The following is a 20,967-nucleotide window of genomic DNA, read 5'->3' on the forward strand; positions in this document are numbered from 1 at the left end:
GGGGTCTAAATGGATAGATCAGAGCTTCTGCTCTTTTCTATAACCTGTATTGCACACAATATGGTCTATACTTGACATAGGTTTCTCATTACTGGGTGGCACAAATACTTTGGACACCTAAGGCCTTTGCATGCAATGCGCTGGAACATTTAGTATGTTAATCTCTGACAGCTGAACCGTCAAGTGGACAATTATTGTTTTAGGAAATTAGCCGAACCCCCCCCCCCCCCAAAAGAAATGGCTATACAGTTTTGCATATGCTACACAAGGAATAGTGTTTTTGTTATAGGCTGTTTTTAAGGGCATGTAAATGTGGCTCATTTGGCCAACATCCCTCATTTATTGGTGACGCTGGATCGAAATATATATGGATGTCTGTTCAATTTCTAAAATGTTCGGTAAAATAATTCAATTAATTTTTATTTGGATTTCATGTAATGGACATACAGTACACAAAATAGTCCAAATTGGTGAAGTGAAATGAAAAAAATTACTTGCTTCAAAAAATTCAAATAAATGTCAAATGCAAAAGTGATGCATGCATGTGTATTCACTCCCTTTGCTATGAAGCCCCTAAATAAGATCTGGTGAAACCAATTACATAATTAGTTCAATAAAGTCCACCTGTGTACAATGTAAGTGTCACATGATTTGTCACATGATCTCAGTATAAAAACACCTGTTCTGAAAGGCCCCAGAGTCTGCAACACCACTAAGCAAGGGGCACCACCAAGCAAGCGGCACCATGAAGACCAAGGAGCTCTGCAAACAGGTTAGGGACAAAGTTGTGGAGAAGTACAGATCAGGGTTGGGTTATAAAAAAATATCAGAAACTTTGAACATCCCACGGAGCACCATTAAATCCATTATTAAAAATGGAAAGAATATGGCACCACAATAAACCTGCCAAGAGAGGGACGCCCACCAAAACTCACAGACCAGGCAAGGAGGACATTATTCAGAGAGGCAACAAAGAGACCAAAGATAACCCTGAAGGAGCTGCAAAGCTCCACAGCGGAGATTGGAGTATCTGTCCATAGGACCACTTTAAGCCGTACACTCCACAGAGCTGGGCTTTACAGAAGAGTGGCCAGAAAAAATTGCTTAAAGAAAAAAATAAGCAAACACGTTTGGTGTTCACCAGAATGGATGTGGGAGACTCCCCAAACATATGAAAGAAGGTACTCTGGTCAGATGTAGCTTTTTGGCATCAAGGAAAATGCTATGTCTGGCGCAAATCCAACACCTCTCATCACCCCGAGAACACCATCCCCACAGTGAAGCATGGTGGTGGCAGCATCATGCTGTGGGGATGCTTTTCATCGACATGGACTTTGAAACTGGTCAGAATTTGTTGGAATGATGGATGGGGCTAAATACAGGGAGATTCTTGAGGGAAACCTGTTTCAGTCTTTCAGAGATTTGAGACTGGGACGGAGGTTCACCTTCCAGCAGGACAATGACCCTAAGCATACTGCTAAAGCAACACTCGAGTGGTTTAAATGTGTTGGAATGAGCTAGACCTCAATCCAATTGAGAATCTGTGGTATGACTTAAAGATTGCTGTACACCAGTGGAACCCATCCAACTTGAAGGAGCTGGAGCAGTTTTGCCTTGAAGAATGGGCAAAAATCCCAGTGGCGAGATGTGCCAAGCTAATAGAGACATACCCAAAAGACTTGCAGCTGTAATTGCTGCAAAAGGTGGCTCTACAAAGTATTGACTTTGGGGGGGGGGGGGTGAATAGTTATGCACGCTCGAGTTTTCTTTTTTGTCTTATTCCTTGTTTGTTTCACAAGAAAAAATATTTTGCATCTTCAAAGTGGTAGGCATGTTGTGTAAATCAAATGATACAAACCCCCCAAAAAATCAATTTTATTTCCAGGTTGTAAGGCAACAAAATAGGAAAAATGCCAAGGGGAGTGAATACTTTTGCAAGCCACTGTACTCAAAGTTTAAAGCAAGCTCTGTATAATATGGAATTTACACTGTAATATCCTTTATTTACATGGATGTAAAATTTTATAAAATAGTAGGGCACCTTACTCAACATTGATCTATTCAAATTATTCTTAATTTGTAATTATGTAACATTTCAGTTATTTTTAGTTTGTTTTGTTGGGATTACCATAATGGTACAAATCTAAAATCCATCCAGTAAATATTCACACATTTGGAAGCCCTGTCAACCAAGCATGGAGTACTAGACTCAACAAAATGATAAATTGATTTAGAAAATTGTAATTACTCTTGATGAAAATTGCCTTCATTAATTTTGTCGTACATTGTCTACACACTGAAAGTAATTATACAGCACAACAGAATAGATTGAGAATACACAAAAGAGTTATTAAAGAAAATAAATATCCTCATTTTATAATCCTTTAGACACCCCTGAAAAGCAAGTGACAGTTTTATAATGTTTCAAATATTTAATATTTAGTTTGGAATAAAATAGATTTCTGCATTCTCAATTACAATAACAAGAAGACTATGGATACATATGAATGATTTAGTTTGTGTTGGAGCATAAACAGTTCTACATTATGCAACATGAGCTGCATTCAATAACATAGAGCCACTTTCATATTCAGTTGTTGCCAGATGTCCCACATTAGTTGGCAGTGGTCGATGACAACCAGAACATTTTAGCTAGAAATAGGAAACCAAATGCCTTTTGTAAACGAGAAGTAAAGAGGAATGTACTTATTACTGAGCCAAACATTTTACATGATTAATAAACAGTCCACTTTTCAACATACTCCCTTAAATCTGTGATATTTTGTATCTTGGAAATGGACAGCCATGGTATTTTGTATCTTGGAAATGTGAGCTTAAAACAGTTGGAGAAAGTCATGTGAAGTTGTTTATCAGAAAGTGGCAGCCCTTAGATTCTTCCCCTTCTCTTCTCCAGGGCTTGGGAGACTACAATCTCCATGGACCCTCCCTCTCTGCCAAACTATAGTGCCTTTGGCAGACTAAGCATACCCTCTTGGATTATGGTGTCCACCATCTCAGCTGAAATACTGTAGCTGGAGGCAATGTGTGTGTGTGTGTGTGTGTGTGTGTGTGTGTCTGTGCGTGCGTGCGTGCGTGTGTGTGTGTGTGAATGCATGTTTGTGTTGTTTTTGTGTTTATTTTGATGTGTGTAGAAATAGAAGAAGAGAAAGATAAATATTGGCAACTAATTTCAAGGCAGAGCTCTTTTGTCAGAGGTCATCATGTCTGGTGAACATATTGCATACTGTATGCTTATGATGGGTGTTGATTTTTACAACCATGCGGTTGAACGTTGAAATACTGTTCTTACACAAAAAGGGATGGAACATAAAATGCATGAACAATAGTAAGGTTCTTGCATTTTTGTTCACTGCCATCTTTGATGATTTAATAAATAAATATTGATGAAGTTGTGTGAGGTAAACATTTTTAGAGGGCAAATAGACTAGAGGTCTGTAAGATATAACCATCCTGAATAGATGCAGAACCAGGCCAGTGAAGTGAAAAACTATCCATAGGGGATAATGGAGTGGTCCATATGGTATGGGACTTTTACTTATTCCAAATTACCACAACTTTCCAATTTCTGTCCTTCGTGACTTGTCTGGGGAGGATAAGGCTTGGCACATATTCTGGGTAAAGCTCAGAGTAATCTCATCTGATGAGATAAAAACAACTCAATCGATGTCCATGCAGTCCTTAAAACACAACGGAAGCAATTTATTGGCACAGATAAACACTATTTGTATTTTAGCCCCTAATTCAATGTACCTTGTCCTATCTTGTTAAATTCTCCTGGCATAGCTGAATACATAGGTGCAATGAGATTATCCTTCAAAATACATCAATCAACAACAAGCATTACATGTTGCGAAATAGTTTGTATCGTTCAGAAGAAGCCTAAACTCTCCTTCTCCTCTACATACCCTGCCTTCACCTTCTTTCCTCTACTCACCCCCTCCTCTTCCTTATCCTCAATCAGGAGCATCAGGGAGAGGGAACAATAGACTTAAATAATTTAAAGAGAACACCTTAGAATGAAGGGGAGAACGTGTTAGGAGGAGTTAAGACAACAATATCAGGTCTGATATTTTAGTGGCTGTGGAGGAGGAACGACTTAATTTCCCACTTCCCCCCTGCATTGTGTCAGGGAATGCCACTCTAAAGTTTATGATCAGTCCTCAAATCAGATCCAGTGACCTTTATGAAAAGACTTGAATAGGCACACATGATGACTGATACTGAAGTACACATACTTTGTGATTGTGAAAGCCAACTGAATATCAACATGATCAGGATTAGTGTGTCTAGAGCAGTGACTAGTAATCCACCATCTATAGAGGCTTATTGTTCCATGTTGTTTACTTCAGCATTCCTGTCCCTGTCATACTATGCTGTGTACAGCTGGTCCTGGGTTTAATATGCAATGCTCCCCTTTGCTGCAGCTGTCTGTGCCTCTGAGATAAAGAAGTCACGGAGAGGGAAAGGAGCCCTGAGCTTGTACTTGGCTGCTGATAATTGGTTTTATAATGTGGCCACATGGATACCACACAGTGTGGGGGCACAAAATGAGTCACCATGGCTGGAAAGGAGACAACTGTCATCATGCAGGAGAATTAGCTCCACGGGGAGAAGGTTGAGGTGAGAGTGATGATGATAGACAGCCTACAAGACAATGATGCTGCTTCTGTGTATATTAGAGCATAATTGTATGTAAAAAGGCTCCCGGGACTAGCTTATAATTAGGGCAGTAAAGTGGTCCCTTGATAATGCCAATTTGCAACTCACAGGAAAAGGAATATCTCGAAAAACAAATCATCGCTGCCAGAGGTTACATTTAATTGAGAGGGTTTGAATACACAGATATGAGCAAGCCTGAGTGTGCAGAATTCTAGTCACGTAAGCCATTGAGGCAGTGATTGACTGCAGCCCCCTGGCAAGGAGCTCCCTCCTCGTCGCAGTGACGTCCCACCTTAAAAAGACAAATATATGTGCTTAACTGCCTCTCTGACATTGACACACCGTGACTCACGCTGCCATGCTATTTAGGTATGGCTGTTGGCAAGGCCCATGTTTCTGCAGCCTCCCCGGCTTCTCCAGTTTGGTAATTTGTTTGCTTCCCCTGTTAGGTTGTTTACTTGTAATTTCGACATCTGTCAAGGTGGCTTGTTTGCTACCATGCAGTGTCATTAGGGCCCCCCCTGTAAAATGTACTAAGATAGATGGTGTTATCAAAGGCTTGGCTGGTGGACAAATTCACTTTGGCTGCTTTTCATCTGTTAGGCCTGTTAGGACAATTAACAAAGGATAGGATGTCCAGGCAGATGCTGTGAACAGGAGTCTCCATGCCATAGAAACACAGTGCAGGCAACAACACAGCAACACACACACATTCATGCACTATAATACTATCACCCATTTGCTGTATAATGCTTCAGTTTTAAAAGTATTGATAATAAGTAATTTAAGTCCTGTGTTGAACTGTTGTGCTGAAGTGCTGTGCCCTCCCTCTATGCTCATTCTGTCCTGTCACATGCTGTTCAGCACACAACAATCTGTTGTCCGAGAGCTATGTTACACCAGGGGGAAAGACTGGGGCAGTTAAACACCTGCTCTCATGAGAGTCAGAGTCATTCACATGCACACGCACACGCACATACACACGCACATACACACGTGTGTGTGTGTGTGTGTGTGTGTGTGTGTGTGTGTGTGTGTGTGTGTGTGTGTGTGTGTGTGTGTGTGTGTGTGTGTGTGTGTGTGAGAGAGAGAATGTGATTTAAAGAGAGACACATATGTAGTACATATAGAGAAAAAATAACCAGAGAGAGAGTCTACGGGGATGTGTACAATCCCATCTAAATTCTAGTCATGTTTGATGCAGCATCTGATAAGTTACTAAATTTTTGTTGTTATTCATTCTAATTAATATGCACAGATATGACGGCATTGCTCTAGCAAGCACTTTGAGAATTCCTAATGGCCAATATCCTGTTCTGAAGCCAAAGTGTGATCAAGTGAATGCATTCCCTGTAGATCGATGCTGCATAATTTTATGTTATCCTCAGCCCTGACCAATTTAGTCCATTGGCTTATATCCCCCTCTCTCTACCTAATTCACCCATCATCAACCAGCATGGTAATCAATCAACCCTGTACCCAACATCATCAGAGCCACAAATCACATCAATCCATCTTTAAACAGTGAAGACAGCCACAGGAGAGTCTTTTTTCTGAAATTTTTTAAACATCCAAGTGCAATTTGTGAGATTGGTGAGGAGTGGAGGCTGTTGCAGGCCAGTCTCTGAAAGCCATGCAACATTACATCACGTAGGGACAGATGGAAATGTACTGGAAGGAGGGGCTGGTCCAACTCAAGGTGCCCCAACGTAAAAAATATTCTCACATGACCCTCCCCTTGTACTGTTTGCGTTTCCAACACCACAATACATAGACTATGTCAAGCTCGACAAACATAAAATAGATCCCTCCCTACATTGTACTCAGTTCTGAAGGCTTGGCTTGACAAGCTCCAAATGTCATTAAACTCTTTGGTGTTTTGTAACAGATGTCTCTTTCCATTCATCAATTGGCCGCTGCACAGTTTGGATTGAATGATTGATTTTATTTGTCAGCTAAAATAAATCCATACTGTATATACACAAATCTTTTTTAAAGTGACTATGATTGCACAATAAAGTCAGCCACGACAGTTGAAGTTGGAAGTTTACATACACTTGGAGTCATTAAATCTGGTTTTTCAACCACTCCACAAATTTCTTGTTCACAAACTATAGTTTTGGCAAGTCGGTTTGGACATCTACTTTGTGCATGACAAAAGTAATTTCTCCAACAATTGTTTACAGACAGACTATTTCACTTATAATTCACTGTATCACAATTCCAGTGGGTCAGAAGTCTAAGTTGACTGTGCCTTTAAACAGCTTGGAAAATTCCAGAAAATTATGTTATGGCTTTAGAAGCTTCTGATAGGCTAATTGACATCATTTGAGTCAATTGGAGGTGTATTTGTGGATGTAGTTCAAGGCCTACCTTCAAATTCAGTGCCTCTTTGCTTGACATCATGTGAAAATCAAAAGAAATAAGACCTCAGAAAAAGAATTGTAGACCTCCACAAATCTGGATCATCCTTGGGAGCAATTTCCAAACGCCTGAAGGTACCACGTTCATCTGTACCAACAATAGTACGCAAGTATAAACACCATGGGACCACGCAGCCATCGTACCGTTCAGGAAGGAGACGCGTTCTGTCTCCTAGAGATGAACGTACTTTGGTGTGAAAAGTGAAAATCAATCCCAGAACAACAGCAAAGGACCTTGTGAAGACGCTGGAGGAAACAGGTACAAAAGTATCTATATCCACAGTAAAACGAGTCCTATATCGACATAACCTGAAAGGCCGCTCAGCAAGGAAGAAGCCACTGCTCCAAAACCGCCATAAAAACGCCAGACTACGGTTTGCAACTGCACATGGGGACAAAGATTGTACTTTTTGGAGAAATGTCCTCTGGTCTGATGAAACAAAAATTGAAATGTTTGGCCATAATGACCATCGTTATGTTTGAAGGAAAAAGGGTGATGCTTGCAAGCCAAAGAACACCATCCCAACCGTGAAGCCCGGGGGTGGCAGCATCATGTTGTAGGGTGCTTTGCTGCCTCAGGGACTGGGGCACTTCACAAAATACATGGCATCATTTGGAAGGAAAATTATGTGGATATATTGAAGCAACATCTCAAGACATCAGTCAGGAAGTTGAAGCTTGGTCGCAAATGGGTCTTCCAAATGGACAATGACCCCAAGCATACTTCCAAAGTTGTGTCAAAATGGCTTAAGGACAACAAAGTCAAGGTATTGGAGTGGCCATCACAAAGCCCTGACCTCAAACCTATAGAATTTGTGGGCAGAACTGAAAAAGTGTGTGCAAGCAAGGAGGCCTACAAACCTGACTCAGTTACACCAGCTCTGTCAGGAGGAATGGGCCAAAATTCACCCAACTTATTGTGGGAAGCTTGTGGAAGGCTACCCGAAAAGTTTGACTCAAGTTAAACAATTTAAAGGCAATGCTATCAAATACTAATTGAGTGTATGTAAACTTCTGACCCACTGGGAATGTTATGAAAGAAATAGAAGCTGAAATAAATCAATCTCTCTACTATTATTCTGACATTTCACATTCTTAAAATAAAGTGGCGATCCTAACTGACCTAAGACAGGGAATTTTTACTAGGATTAATTGTCAGGAATTGTGAAAAACTGAGTTTAAGTGTATTTGGCTAAGGTGTATGTAAACTTCCGACTTCAACTGTAATTTCCATTGTGGTCCCTATTTTTTTAAACATAAAATACAAAGCGAATTACAGAGATATAGTCACATTACAGTGATAGACACAAAAATATTTTCAATCTCCAGAGGAGTATCAGGGGGGAGTTTAAGTAATATTCTTACAAGCTTGTTTGGCTGGTAGCTTATTCTTTAGATGTTTGGGGCTGCTGGTGAACCATGATGTGCAGACATAATCAAAGTGACACTGGACTAGTGTCTTTATGGTGTCTGCCAGAGTCTTTAGGGTGTCTACAGCTAGGTTTCTATCCAATTGGCAAAACATTTTCATGTGAATATTCTAAAATCTTAAAAAACAATATGCCATTTCAGAGTTTCCTTTAGGAAAATTTGGCACTGGACAACATGACATTGAAGAATTTATCGGTGTCCCTAAACCGGGACAGTTGTTGCTCAATATGCAATAATGTGACTAGAATGACGTTGTAAACAACAGCCAACTTTCCGGGACATAGACATGTCTTATAAGAGTAGAAAGCTTAAATTCTTGTTAATCTAAATTTAGTGTAGTTTTGTTTGAAATTTTTATATTCAAATGTAGGAACTGGGTTCTACAGTTTGACCCCACTGCTGTCTCTGTTTCCACACCCACCCCGCCCGGCCATCTAGATATGTGAAGGTTAGTGTATTTTCTGTAGGGAAGCTAATTATCCATCATGTATGACATTCCTGGGAGTGTGCAAACTTCCATTTTTTTATTACCATAGCATTTTTGTATGTTCTCTATAGTTATGTACTTGAAAATTTATAAGTTGACCAATTTGGCACATTTGGACAAACTCCTGGCAGACTTGAAACAAAATATTGTGTAGTGATGTAATTTTTCACTGGATCAGTCTGAAACTTTGCACACAGACTGCTGCTATCTTGTGGACAACATCTAATTACACCTATAATTATATCTCAATGTATGGCCTTTCTCTTGCGTTTCAAAGATGATGAAAAAATAAATAAAAGATAACGCATGTTTGTTTGTATTATCTTTTACCAGATCGAATGTGTTATATTCTCCTACATTCATTTCACATTTCCGCAAACTCCAAAGTGTTTCCTTTCAAATGGTATCAAGAATATGCATATCCTTGCTTCTGGTCCTGAGCTACAGGCAGTTAAATGTGGGTATGTCATTTTAGGCAGAAATTGGAAAAAAGTGTCTGATCCTTAAGAGATTATTTACTGCCTTGTTCAGGGGCAGAACGACAGATTTTTACCTTGTCAGCTTGGGGATTCAATCTTGCAACCTTTCGGTTACTAGTCCAACGATCTAACCACCAGGCTACCTGCCGTCCCGAACAATACACAGTTCATAACGAGATGGGAGAGAAGGCGAGACTGTAGGACTGAATCAGGGTGTCCTGTTCACTTGAGGTCCCATTAACACGTAAAAAAAATAACAACCAAAAACAATGCTTGGCCCAACTCAAAAAGAAACATCAAACAGCAAAAGCTGTGCTGGAGATGAAGATCCACTGGACTAGAACCAGGGCCTCTGTGCTGCACATATAGTGCGTCAGTGGAGAATGTTCATTTCCAACCTCTGGAGTAGTGAATGCCACAGAGGTGACCAGGAGGCATGATGTTGCTCCATGCATTATGAAACCCCCATTAAACAGAGGTTAATAAAATAAATTAAAACAATTCCAAACTCCAGAGATCCTATGGTGGTCCGACATTAGTTCCTAATATGAAACATTGGACACGTTGACTGATTTTCTGCCAAATGATTTAATGAGGACATTGGAATCTATGTAGTACAGTTTAAAATGAAGGACACGGTAGGTTTGGGCCTGTACTGGTTCCGAGTAGGCATTCGGAGTCCTCTGGAATGGACATAGTGTTTAGGCAATGTTACATTAATTACAAGCAGTACTATCAATGCTAATTGTCATGTCATCTGCAGCGAGTGTTAAGAATATTGCAGTATGGGTAGGTCTGGAAGGAAAGATATATCGGCCAGAGTATACCACAACATGCAATGGAATGTTAATCTTACTCAGTTATTGAGAAATACAATTGTTTTCCCTTTCTAAAAATACAATTCTCTATTTACTAATAGCCTATCAAAATGCATTTGCCCCAAGTGTAAATTCAAAGCTCTATCTATAACATTTTGGATTCACAAGTTGGAGGCTGTGAATGAATGTTTTTGACACCTAAGACAATAAATTCTGCCTTTTAGCAGGGTATTGTCTAGGGTAATTAATTTGACATGTTCAACACCAGCTCTACACAATCAGTAATACAAAGAAGAAGGAAAGATCTATATAGGCGTATTGCAGTACAGCCTGGATAATTTAAGCACATACTGTAGTTTACTAAAATTTGAAATCATAGCTAGCATAGGTTAACTGTGCATCAATTACTGTTTCCCATCTACAGTAAAACACCTAACTCATGAACCTCGGATTGCTCTCTCACTGCCTCCTTTCCCAGATACAGCAGCCATACAGTGCTATAACCATCTGGAGTTTTCAAGACAATGTAAACCATGTTTCATCTATCAGAATTTTAAATAGGCAGATTAAAATGCACATAATTACAACATTGCTCTTTTCTACACATACGAAGGCACATCTGTATTCCAAACAGGAATTCATCATAAATGCAGCAGCTGAAAGCATAATAAATGGGTATATAAATCTTGCTGCCAGCAGTACCTCCTCGTCATGACTCATGCTGAGAAAGTGAAATAAGTGATGGGGCACATAAATCCTTTTGAAATCAAATGGACATCAACCATTATCAATGTTTGTTTGCATTCACTTTACATCACATGATGGCCATGGACACATCACCCTCCTGCCATATTTCACTATATGGCGTTTATGTATAGACATGCTGTTTAGTATGAGTAAGCTGTGGTTAGATCGTTATAACTTTCTCTATTGGCCTCAAGAGCAGTGATCATTATGAATATTACACTCGATACACACCAAGCTGTCGAGTAGCTGCTTATACCAGCCTATACACAACACACATGAGGAGAGTCTCCAAGTCTGAGAAATGACATGTTTCTAGTTTGGACCAGTAGAAGGATGATAATACACAGTGGATTATTATCCTCAATTGAAGACTGTGACTGAATTCCACCCCTTTTTGATTAGGTAGGATATATCACCGATGTAAATAGCTTTTGAACGCTAGCACCAAATTCCCCTAATCCTGTCTGGCTTAACACATGCCTCCTTGCCCACTTTAATTTATTTTCCTTTCTGTTGAGGGAGTTGACCGTATGGAGTTGACTAGGGAGGGAGGAGGAGAGGGGAAGACAGATGGAGGTGGGTGGCATTTTTCTAATCGCAAAAGTGACCTGACCCTTGGGACCATGTTTGCTGAGTGGCTGTTGCCCCTGTTCTTTCCCTTGCCTGTTACACAGCAGGAACACATGGCCCTCCCACACCAACACAAACAGACACAGCATGGAGAGAGCTAACTTAGGCATTTGCCAGTAGAGGGAGAGAAAAGAGGACAATCACAGAATACAGTGAATGGTAATGGAGGGGCATGTTGCCAAGTTACTCAGTCTTACAGTTTCTTTCTATAGTGCAGATGACAGTATCTGTAATATGAATGGTTCAGTCAAATTGGTGTACTGGCATACAATGCCTACTCTGCGTAAACATAAGTTGACAACCAGTATGTCCATTCACGCTTCGTTTTTACTATTGACAGTACCTGATATTGTCATTGTCCCAACTCATATAGCTACGCAACATACAGCACCAGTCAAAAGTTTGGACAGACCTACTTATTCAAGGGTTTTTCTTTATTTTTACTATTTTCTACATTGTAGAATAACAGTGAAGACATCAAAACTATGAAATAACACATTTTGAATCATGTAGAAACCCCCAAAAAGTTAAACAAATGTATTTTAGATTCTTCAAAGTAGCCACCCTTTGCCTTGATGACAGCTTTGCTCACTCTTGGTATTCTCTCAACCAGCTTCATGAGGAATGCTTTTCCAACAGTCTTGTAGGAGTGCCCACATATGCTGAGCACTCGTTGGCTGCTTTTCCTTCACTTTGCGGTCCAACTCATCCCAAACCATCTTAATTGGGTTGAGGTCAGGTGATTGTGGAGGCTAGGTCTTGTAATGCAGCACTCCATCACTCTCCTTCTTGGTCAAATAGCCCTTACACAGCCTGGAGGTGTGTTTTGGGTCATTGTCCTGTTGAAAAACAAAGTATAGTCCCACTGTAAGGGTTGCGGAACTGGTGGCAGTGAAGCCAGACGCAGGAGAGCAGAAATAGGTAATAGCCAGAGCAGTTTAATTTCAAAACCAACGGCAATAAAAAAATAACCTACATGGGTACAAAACCCGACGCGCACCAGTAACATAGTGCACAAGCACTTACAAACAAACAATTCCACACAAGAACATGGGGAGAACAGAGGGTTAAATACACAACACTTAATGAGGGAAATGGAAACCAGGTGTGTAGGAAAACAAGACAAAACAAATGGAAAATTAAAAGTGGATCGACGATGGCTAGAAGACCGGTGACGCCGACCGCCGAACACCGCCCGAACAAGGAGAGGAAATTACTTTGGTGGAAGTTGTGACATCCACTAAGCGCAAACCAGATGGGATGGCGTATCGCTGCAGAATGCTGTGGTAGCCATGCTGGTTAAGTGTGCCTCAAATTCTAAATAAATCACAGACAGTGTCACCAGCAAAACACCATCACACCTCCTCCTCCATGTTTCATGGTGGGAACATCACATGCAGAGATCATCTGTTCACCTACTCTGTGTCTCACAAAGATACTGCGGTTGGAACCAAAAATCTCAATTTTGACTCATAAGACCAATGGACAGATTTCTACTGGTCTAATGTCCATTGCTCATGTTTCTTGGCCCAAGCAAGTCTCCTTTTCTTATTGGTGTCCTTTAGTAGTGGTTTCTTTTTAGCAATTTGACCATGAAGGCCTGATTCATGCAGTCTCCTCTGAACAGTTGATATTGAGATGTGTCTGTTACTTGAACTCTGTGAAGCATTTATTTGGGCTGCAATCTGAGGCTGGTAACTCTAATGAACTTTAATGAACTTATCCTCTGCAGCAGAGGTAATGCTGGGTCTTCCTTTCCTGTGGCGGTCCTCATGAGAGCCAGTTTCATCATTGAGCTTGATGGTTTTTCCAATTGTACTTGAAGAACCTTTAAAAGTTCTTGAAATTTTCTGCATGACTGACATTCATGTCTTAAGTAATGATGGACTGTCATTTCTCCATGCTTATTTGAGTTGTTCTTGCCATAATATGGACTTGGTCTTTTACCAAATTGGGCTATCTTCTGTATACCACCCCTACCTTGTCACAACACAACTGATTGGCTCAAACGCATTAAGGAAAGAAATTCCACAAATTCACTTTTAAGAAGGCACACCTGTTAATTGAAATGCATTCCAGGTGACTACCTCATGAAGCTGATTGAGAGAATGCCAAGAGTGTGCAAAGCTGTCATCAAGGCTAAGGGTGGCTACTTTGAAGAATCTCAAATATAAAATATATTTTGATTTGTTTAACACTTTTTTGGTGACTACATGATTCCATATGTGTTATTTCATAGTTTTGAGGTCTTCACTATTATTATACAACATAGAAAATAGTAAAAATAAAGAAAAACCCTTGAATGAGTAGGTGTGTCCAAACTTTTGACTGGTACTGTACTTCTGTACATATACAAGCAATGATGAGTAGTTATGGCAATTTTTACAGTGAACATTTTATAACTCCATCCTTAATCCATATCTAATATTCCACAAAAAGCACGCCTGCTTCCCTATGAGTTCTTACGCAGCTGAATCAAAAACATGCAATTAATAAACATAGCCATTTCCTGTACAACAATTGTTTTGGTCTAAAAATCATAATGAGCAAGACATTTAATTAAACTGCTTCCACAGCTAGGAGTGATTTGGCCCACGCTACTTTAAAAGAGTGCGGCCCCATTTTTAGACAATATCAAGCTGCCCCAGAGGAAGTATGAGTGTTCTCCTCATAAGTAGTAGTTTAGCCAAATATCACCTATTTGGACTATTTGTAGAATATATGATATTCACTCTTTTAGATACATAGCATCTATCCTTGAGAACACGTGTGATCTGGGGAAATAAATATTCCCTTAAACTAAGACCTCTGTTAAAAGCATAATAGTGATCAAGTGAATGCAATTCAGTGATTCTGCATCTTGAAGCAAACATTTCAATGTCATTGAGATCATAAACGAACACATGCTTTAAAAGCCTGAGAGAAGCAAATATTCAGACAGCTATATTGCTCTGGAACAATTAGCAACTATTATAAGGATAAGGACAAAAAAATCTGTAATGTGAAATGTAAATACAATCTAAATGGAAATATAGACTTCCATAGAGCCTAGGTAGAACTCTACCCTGTGAATCCTGCATGGCTGCATTTGTCATAGCCTTAGTGGGCTGGTATACCCCACACATCCATAAAACATTTGTCATAGCCTTAGTGGGCTGGTATACCCCACACATCCATAAAACATTTGTCATAGCCTTAGTGGGCTGGTATACCCCACACATCCATAAAACATTTGTCATAGCCTTAGTGGGCTGGTATACCCCACACATCCATAAAACATTTGTCATAGCCTTAGTGGGCTGGTATACCCCACACATCCATAAAACATTTGTCATAGCCTTAGTGGGCTGGTATACCCCACACATCCATAAAACATTTGTCATAGCCTTAGTGGGCTGGTATACCCCACACATCCATAAAACATTTGTCATAGCCTTAGTGGGCTGGTATACCCCACACATCCATAAAACATTTGTCATAGCCTTAGTGGGCTGGTATACCCCACACATCCATAAAACATTTGTCATAGCCTTAGTGGGCTGGTATACCCCACACATCCATAAAACATTTGTCATAGCCTTAGTGGGCTGGTATACCCCACACATCCATAAAACATTTGTCATAGCCTTAGTGGGCTGGTATACCCCACACATCCATAAAACATTTGTCATAGCCTTAGTGGGCTGGTATACCCCACACATACATAAAACATTTGTCATAGCCTTAGTGGGCTGGTATACCCCACACATCCATAAAACATTTGTCATAGCCTTAGTGGGCTGGTATACCCCACACATCCATAAAACATTTGTCATAGCCTTAGTGGGCTGGTATACCCCACACATCCATAAAACATTTGTCATAGCCTTAGTGGGCTGGTATACCCCACACATCCATAAAACATTTGTCATAGCCTTAGTGGGCTGGTATACCCCACACATCCATAAAACATTTGTCCCAGGTGCTGGATCAGACAGGATAAAAACGTTTATGCATTTTTCATAAAATTTGAAATTGTCTTGTTACACCATGTTTTATGTCATGGTGAAGTGCCTCAATAGAAAGCATACTAATGCTGTTGGCTTTTTTTGGTATATTGCATGCCAGTAAGAAGACTAAAAACAGGACAAAATAATGTAATCATGTTTATGACACCCATTATTTAGCAACTACCATTCACAAGTTTAATGACATAATTCAATTTTACATACAGTTACCATAATTCCATAAAACAAACAAGAGCTAAATATTGGAAAATACTACACATAAAGTCTATCAGTTACTTGTATACAAGTATTAACACGAAGATCTCAATATTACTCAAGGATAAGTAAAGTGAAAAGTGGGGTAATTATATAATCAACAGCAGATACAGATGTGCCATCTCAATTTGATCCCTCTTTTGTTGCTGAGAATTTTCCTGCACTGCAGGAAATGCACATTTCTAGTGTATTCAAGGCTTAAAAAGCCTTCTAACGTTTATTATTACTAGCTTAAAACTTGATTTGCCCTAAGGAAAAATGTATCAACCCCTACAAAAATGGCCATTAATTATAATCCACAAATTTCCTGTTGCTGCAGGATTATTTTCCTGCTGAAAGAAAGTAGGTTTAGGTTTATATTCACAAACAGGATTAATTCATTCAATCAATTTGTTCTTAATGTGATAACGTTAATTTAAAACAACAATAAAAGGAGTCAAACAGAGGATGTAAGTTGTCAGTCACCATGCACACAGTGATCTGTACAGTGCATCCCTATGGAAAACATTTAGCTCTGACTCCCAAGCAGCTGTAAAGTGCGTTTTTAGGATGGATAACTTGAATTTAAAACAACAGTAAGAACAGAGTCAGAGGATGGAAGTTTAACTCAGTCTCCATTCACTAAAGAGGTTTACAGTGCATCCCTATGGAAAACATTTACCTCTGACCCCCAGGCAGAGTGCGTTTTTCAGATGGACTTTCATACCTCACATTCTCTGGATCCTGAAATCGTGCAGGGGCAGGCCCTTGTCTCATTTACCAATGCATCCATGGTCTCAGAGTTTGAATGGTAAGTCAAATAATACTCTTGCAACTGAGAGTTAAGGTTAAGCTCCTGCTTCCGGGCCTTTTTTCTGCGCTTGTGGTTGACTGAGTGCTGCTGCAGCTGCCTCATGCTATTGGGGTAGCGCTTCCACGAGACATAAATTACCAGCAGGATCAATGACACAGACAGAAATAGGGCTACACTGCCTGCAATGATTTTATGGAAGGCCATATGCTCAAACTCTAGTTCTGGGAAAAATGAGGAGGATTCTGGAGAGATGGAGGTCATGAGTATGGACTCTGTTGTGTCTTTTTCTGTCACAGGTTGTGGAGTGAGTCTTTGTACAGTTGATGCATGTAGACCTTGGGTTATTGTGGTCGTGTTAGAGAGAGGTGTGGTGGGCTTTTTGGTGTCCACAACTAAGGCTGTGGTTTGCCTCATGATCATAGCTGTGGTTTGGTCTACAACTGATATGTCCACACATATTGTGTAGTTCCTCACTATGTCGATTACTCTGTCTCCCTGAACTGACTTGGGGCTGCTGCATATCATGTTGATGTCCTTTGAGCCTCTGAAGTTCTTCAGCCAGGTCACCAGGGGGCAGATAGTAGGGCTGCAGTCCCAGGCGTTACCCACCAGGCTGATGGTGGTAATGGAGACCCACGCTGAAACCGTGTCCTGAGACACGTTGCTCAGCTTGTTGGATTCAAGATTGAGTATCTGTAAGTTTGGCATACACTGGAAAACAGCTGGGTCCAAGATCTGGATGTCATTTCCTGAGAGGTCTAATTTTTGCAGCGTATGCCAGATCCAAGGCAGGCCCTGATTGATGGCTCGTATGCGGTTCCATTGCAAGTAGAGGACCTGTAGATTGTTAAGGCGTGGAAAAATAAAAAAATGTATCCTTGAAAATTGATTATGCTCCAGATGAAGCTCTTTCAACTTGAACAGCCCCAAGAAGGTGGTGCGGGTAAGGGTGCGTAGGTGATTGTAACCCAGGTCCAGGAACTCCAGGTTGCGACACTCCAGGAAAGTGCGTACAGGTATCCTGTTGAGACCATTGGATCGTAGGTGAAGGTTTTGGAGCTTACGCAGACCATAGAAATGACCTGGCTGCAGAGACTGTAGCTGGTTGTAGGATAAATCAAGATTACGCAGGTTTGGTACAGCATTGAAAGTCTTATTTTGTAGAAGTGTAATTTTGTTAGAGCTGAGAATCAGTTCTTTGAGCCTACGCACACCCTGAAAGGCTAAGCTATCTATGGCAGTGATGGAATTGTGGTCCAGGTAAAGCCAGATGAGCTGGTTGAGATGAGCGAATTGGTAAGGCAGCAGAGTCAGTAGGCTGTTGTAGCGCAGGGACAGACCCTGACATCCAGTAGAGATGTTTTCTGGGATATCTTGAAAGATGCCAGACTCGCAATAAACAATCTTCCCTTCACAGCGACAACTTGCTGGGCACATCCTCTCCCCCTTGCTGAGCAGCAGAAGAAAAGATGACAGGAGAAGAAGACATGAAAGATGCCTATCCCAAACTAGGGAACCTGTAGATGAGAAGAGATTTGAGTGCATGGGGCTACCAAAGCACACCTCCATTTCAGCATGTGTGCCCTGTCACTGTGCAATGTCCATGACAGATTGATATTTCAGGCAGATTTTTATTTTTTTGTGGCATTCTGTGAAGTGAAAATCCTGTCAACTATGGGTGATGGGTCTTTCTAAGACATAAATGCATAGAAACAGAACAGACACTGAATAACTTTCACATTTCATACCACTTATGAGCTCAATAATGTATAATGCATATTCATAAATATATAAAAGGGCAGGTATATTACTCAGTGACCAATCTTTTGTTGGGTTTTAGAGCAGCCAAACTACCCCTCATTATAAACCCTATATAATGCAATACTGGTTGTACACTGCATAAGAAAAGCAAGCATCAAGGAGTTTTATGTAACAAAGCTTCAAAGCACCATAAACTTTCATGAAATAGAAATATGTATCTTCATGGGTTTCATTGGTGGTCACTTACCCATTGCTGCTTAGTGAAATATGAGCAATCCTTTCAGCACCATGGAACTGTCCAAATAATGAATTTAACTCCTTTCATTCGACACACGCCTGCTCTACCAATAGAAAACTGAAAATATTGCATGAATTGCCTCGTGAGTTTCAAGAGATGCTCTTAAATGTATACATCACTGACAATAATACTTTAAATCAGAATAAAAGACAAGTTAGAACGTCAGCAGTTCCAACAGTTCAATATATCCGCGGAAGAGCACAATGTACTCATCCCTAAATAGCCTACTGGACTGGTAGTGACTTCACCCGTACGCGGCAAAAAAAATGGAAATACTGGCTATGCGCAATAAACAATTCCGTTCAGGCGTGTCGGATTGCACAACCAAGTGCAACTGCAACACCTTGCGCCTTCTCGCTCTCTACATACACATGCATGCACCCTCGCGAAAAGAGAGGGAGAGAGACATAGCGGCATTTGAAATGTCTCTATTCCTTTGAAACTTTTTTAAGTGTAATGTTTACTGTTACTTTTTTATTTAAATTGTGTGATCTATTTCACTTTCTTTGGCAAGGTAAACATGTTTCCCATGTCAATAAAGCCCTTTGAATTGAGAGAGAATTTCACTGTATAAGAATCGGTCGCATTTATTGAAAGAAGTTCAACATACTCTGATTTATGAACGATCTATAATTATTTACAAAAGCTACCTTACTCATGACGAATTTTCATAAGTAAGAAAAAGTAGCCTCCCTAATCTGGTTAAAACATAAAAAATGTAATGACTAATTTCGCAGTTGTAGCCTATAGCAGGCGACTGCCCACAGTATCTACAAATAGCGTCACAACAAAATAGGAAAACATGTGTTGTAACAACATTATGGCTACATACAACTATAAGTAAAAACAAAAGATGTATAGTTTGTCAATATAAAGTACTACAAGGGACCCTTCAAACATACATCATGTGCAGTTCAGGTCAGCAATAACAGTGAGAAGAATCTCTCCTAATACCTCAATGGTGTTTGGGAAATCAGATCAGTGCTGTTTAAACTAATGGCAGGATAAAAGGAAATAATGCAGTATTTTGGCCTTTTGTGATTTCCTATTAATGAGAAGAATGGATTTTTGTTTTTAAGTCCCTACCCAGGTAGCACATAACGTTCTGAGAACCATGTTTCTTAGAGCTTGGTGAGAGCGTGGTTGGCCTATGTTATTTGCATACAACCTTTCCTTAACTTTCTGTGAATGGTGCAGGATAGTTGCTTGGCTTTGGAATATTCTCAGCACATTTAAGGAACTATACAAAAAAAAAAAAAGGTCAAACATTGGTTACATTTCATTTCAATGTTGGGAATGTTCTAGGAACTTTCTCCAACTGGTTCGACATTGGGACATGTTCTCAAAAGTTATGTTAAAGTTAAAGTTAAATTATGCGGGAATTTCAGTACTTCAGCATAACGTTTCACACAGGTTTCCTCATGGTTCTATTTAAAGCTGTGTTCTCAAATTGATCTAAGAACATTAAGAAAACTTTCCATAAAAACCACAAGAAACTTTGAGTAATATTCAGAGAACATTCTAAGAATGTTATTTGAAAACATACAATCCAGTCTCAGCATCAACAAAACTGTCCTTTATCTTGTTAAGTGTGTTGGCCACGCCCACTAATTGGCCACACCTGATCATAATGAGCGCTTAGTTCCTATAAAATGGGGTCTGTTTGAATAAACTAAAAAGAACATGGCATGCTAGCTCCTTCCTGGTGGACTAATTCCATGGATAGAAAACAAAAGATGATAGGTTTGTATCTCACTGATGCCTTGTCACAAGAAATGTGTCTGCATGATTAGTGCCCAAGGAAATGAATTTCCATGCATTTTAACAGTGCTTGTAGTTCAAAAAAGTTAACCCCAAATAAGCTAGCAGTGTTAAAGTCATGACCACTTGCATTGAGTGAAAGTCATCAAAATGTAGAATTTCTTTTTTCAGAGAATCAACAAAACCTCCCAGGAAAACTTTCAAGGAACCAAAGTAAAATGTTTTCAGAACCTCCCTGCAACCTAAAAATAAACCTTTTTAAAACAGGTAATTTTTCACTTCTGTTCTAAGAACGTTTAAAAAAAAATAATTACCAGTCAGGAAGCTTATGGCTTTGTTCCCACAACCAATGTGAAACCAAAAACATACAGTCCCACAACTTCCAAGGAAACAAATG

The 20,967-nt window shown here is 39.9% G+C and overlaps 1 protein-coding gene across 1 annotated transcript; it reads right to left on the reverse strand.

Moving 5' to 3' along the window:
* Positions 1-15,827: 15,827 nt before the first annotated feature.
* On the reverse strand, positions 15,828-20,951 carry LOC139545453 (leucine-rich repeat transmembrane neuronal protein 4-like). The gene is made up of 2 exons (XM_071353240.1): positions 18,759-20,951; positions 15,828-18,267 (listed from the first exon to the last, which is right to left on the reverse strand). Exons 1-2 carry the CDS (start codon positions 18,760-18,762, stop codon positions 16,658-16,660), a joined length of 1,614 nt encoding a protein of 537 aa, XP_071209341.1. The 5' UTR covers positions 18,763-20,951; the 3' UTR covers positions 15,828-16,657.
* Between the last annotated feature and the right edge of the window lie 16 nt (positions 20,952-20,967).

Source organism: Salvelinus alpinus, chromosome 19, assembly GCF_045679555.1.
Source record: "Salvelinus alpinus chromosome 19, SLU_Salpinus.1, whole genome shotgun sequence".
Lineage (NCBI taxonomy): Eukaryota > Metazoa > Chordata > Actinopteri > Salmoniformes > Salmonidae > Salvelinus > Salvelinus alpinus.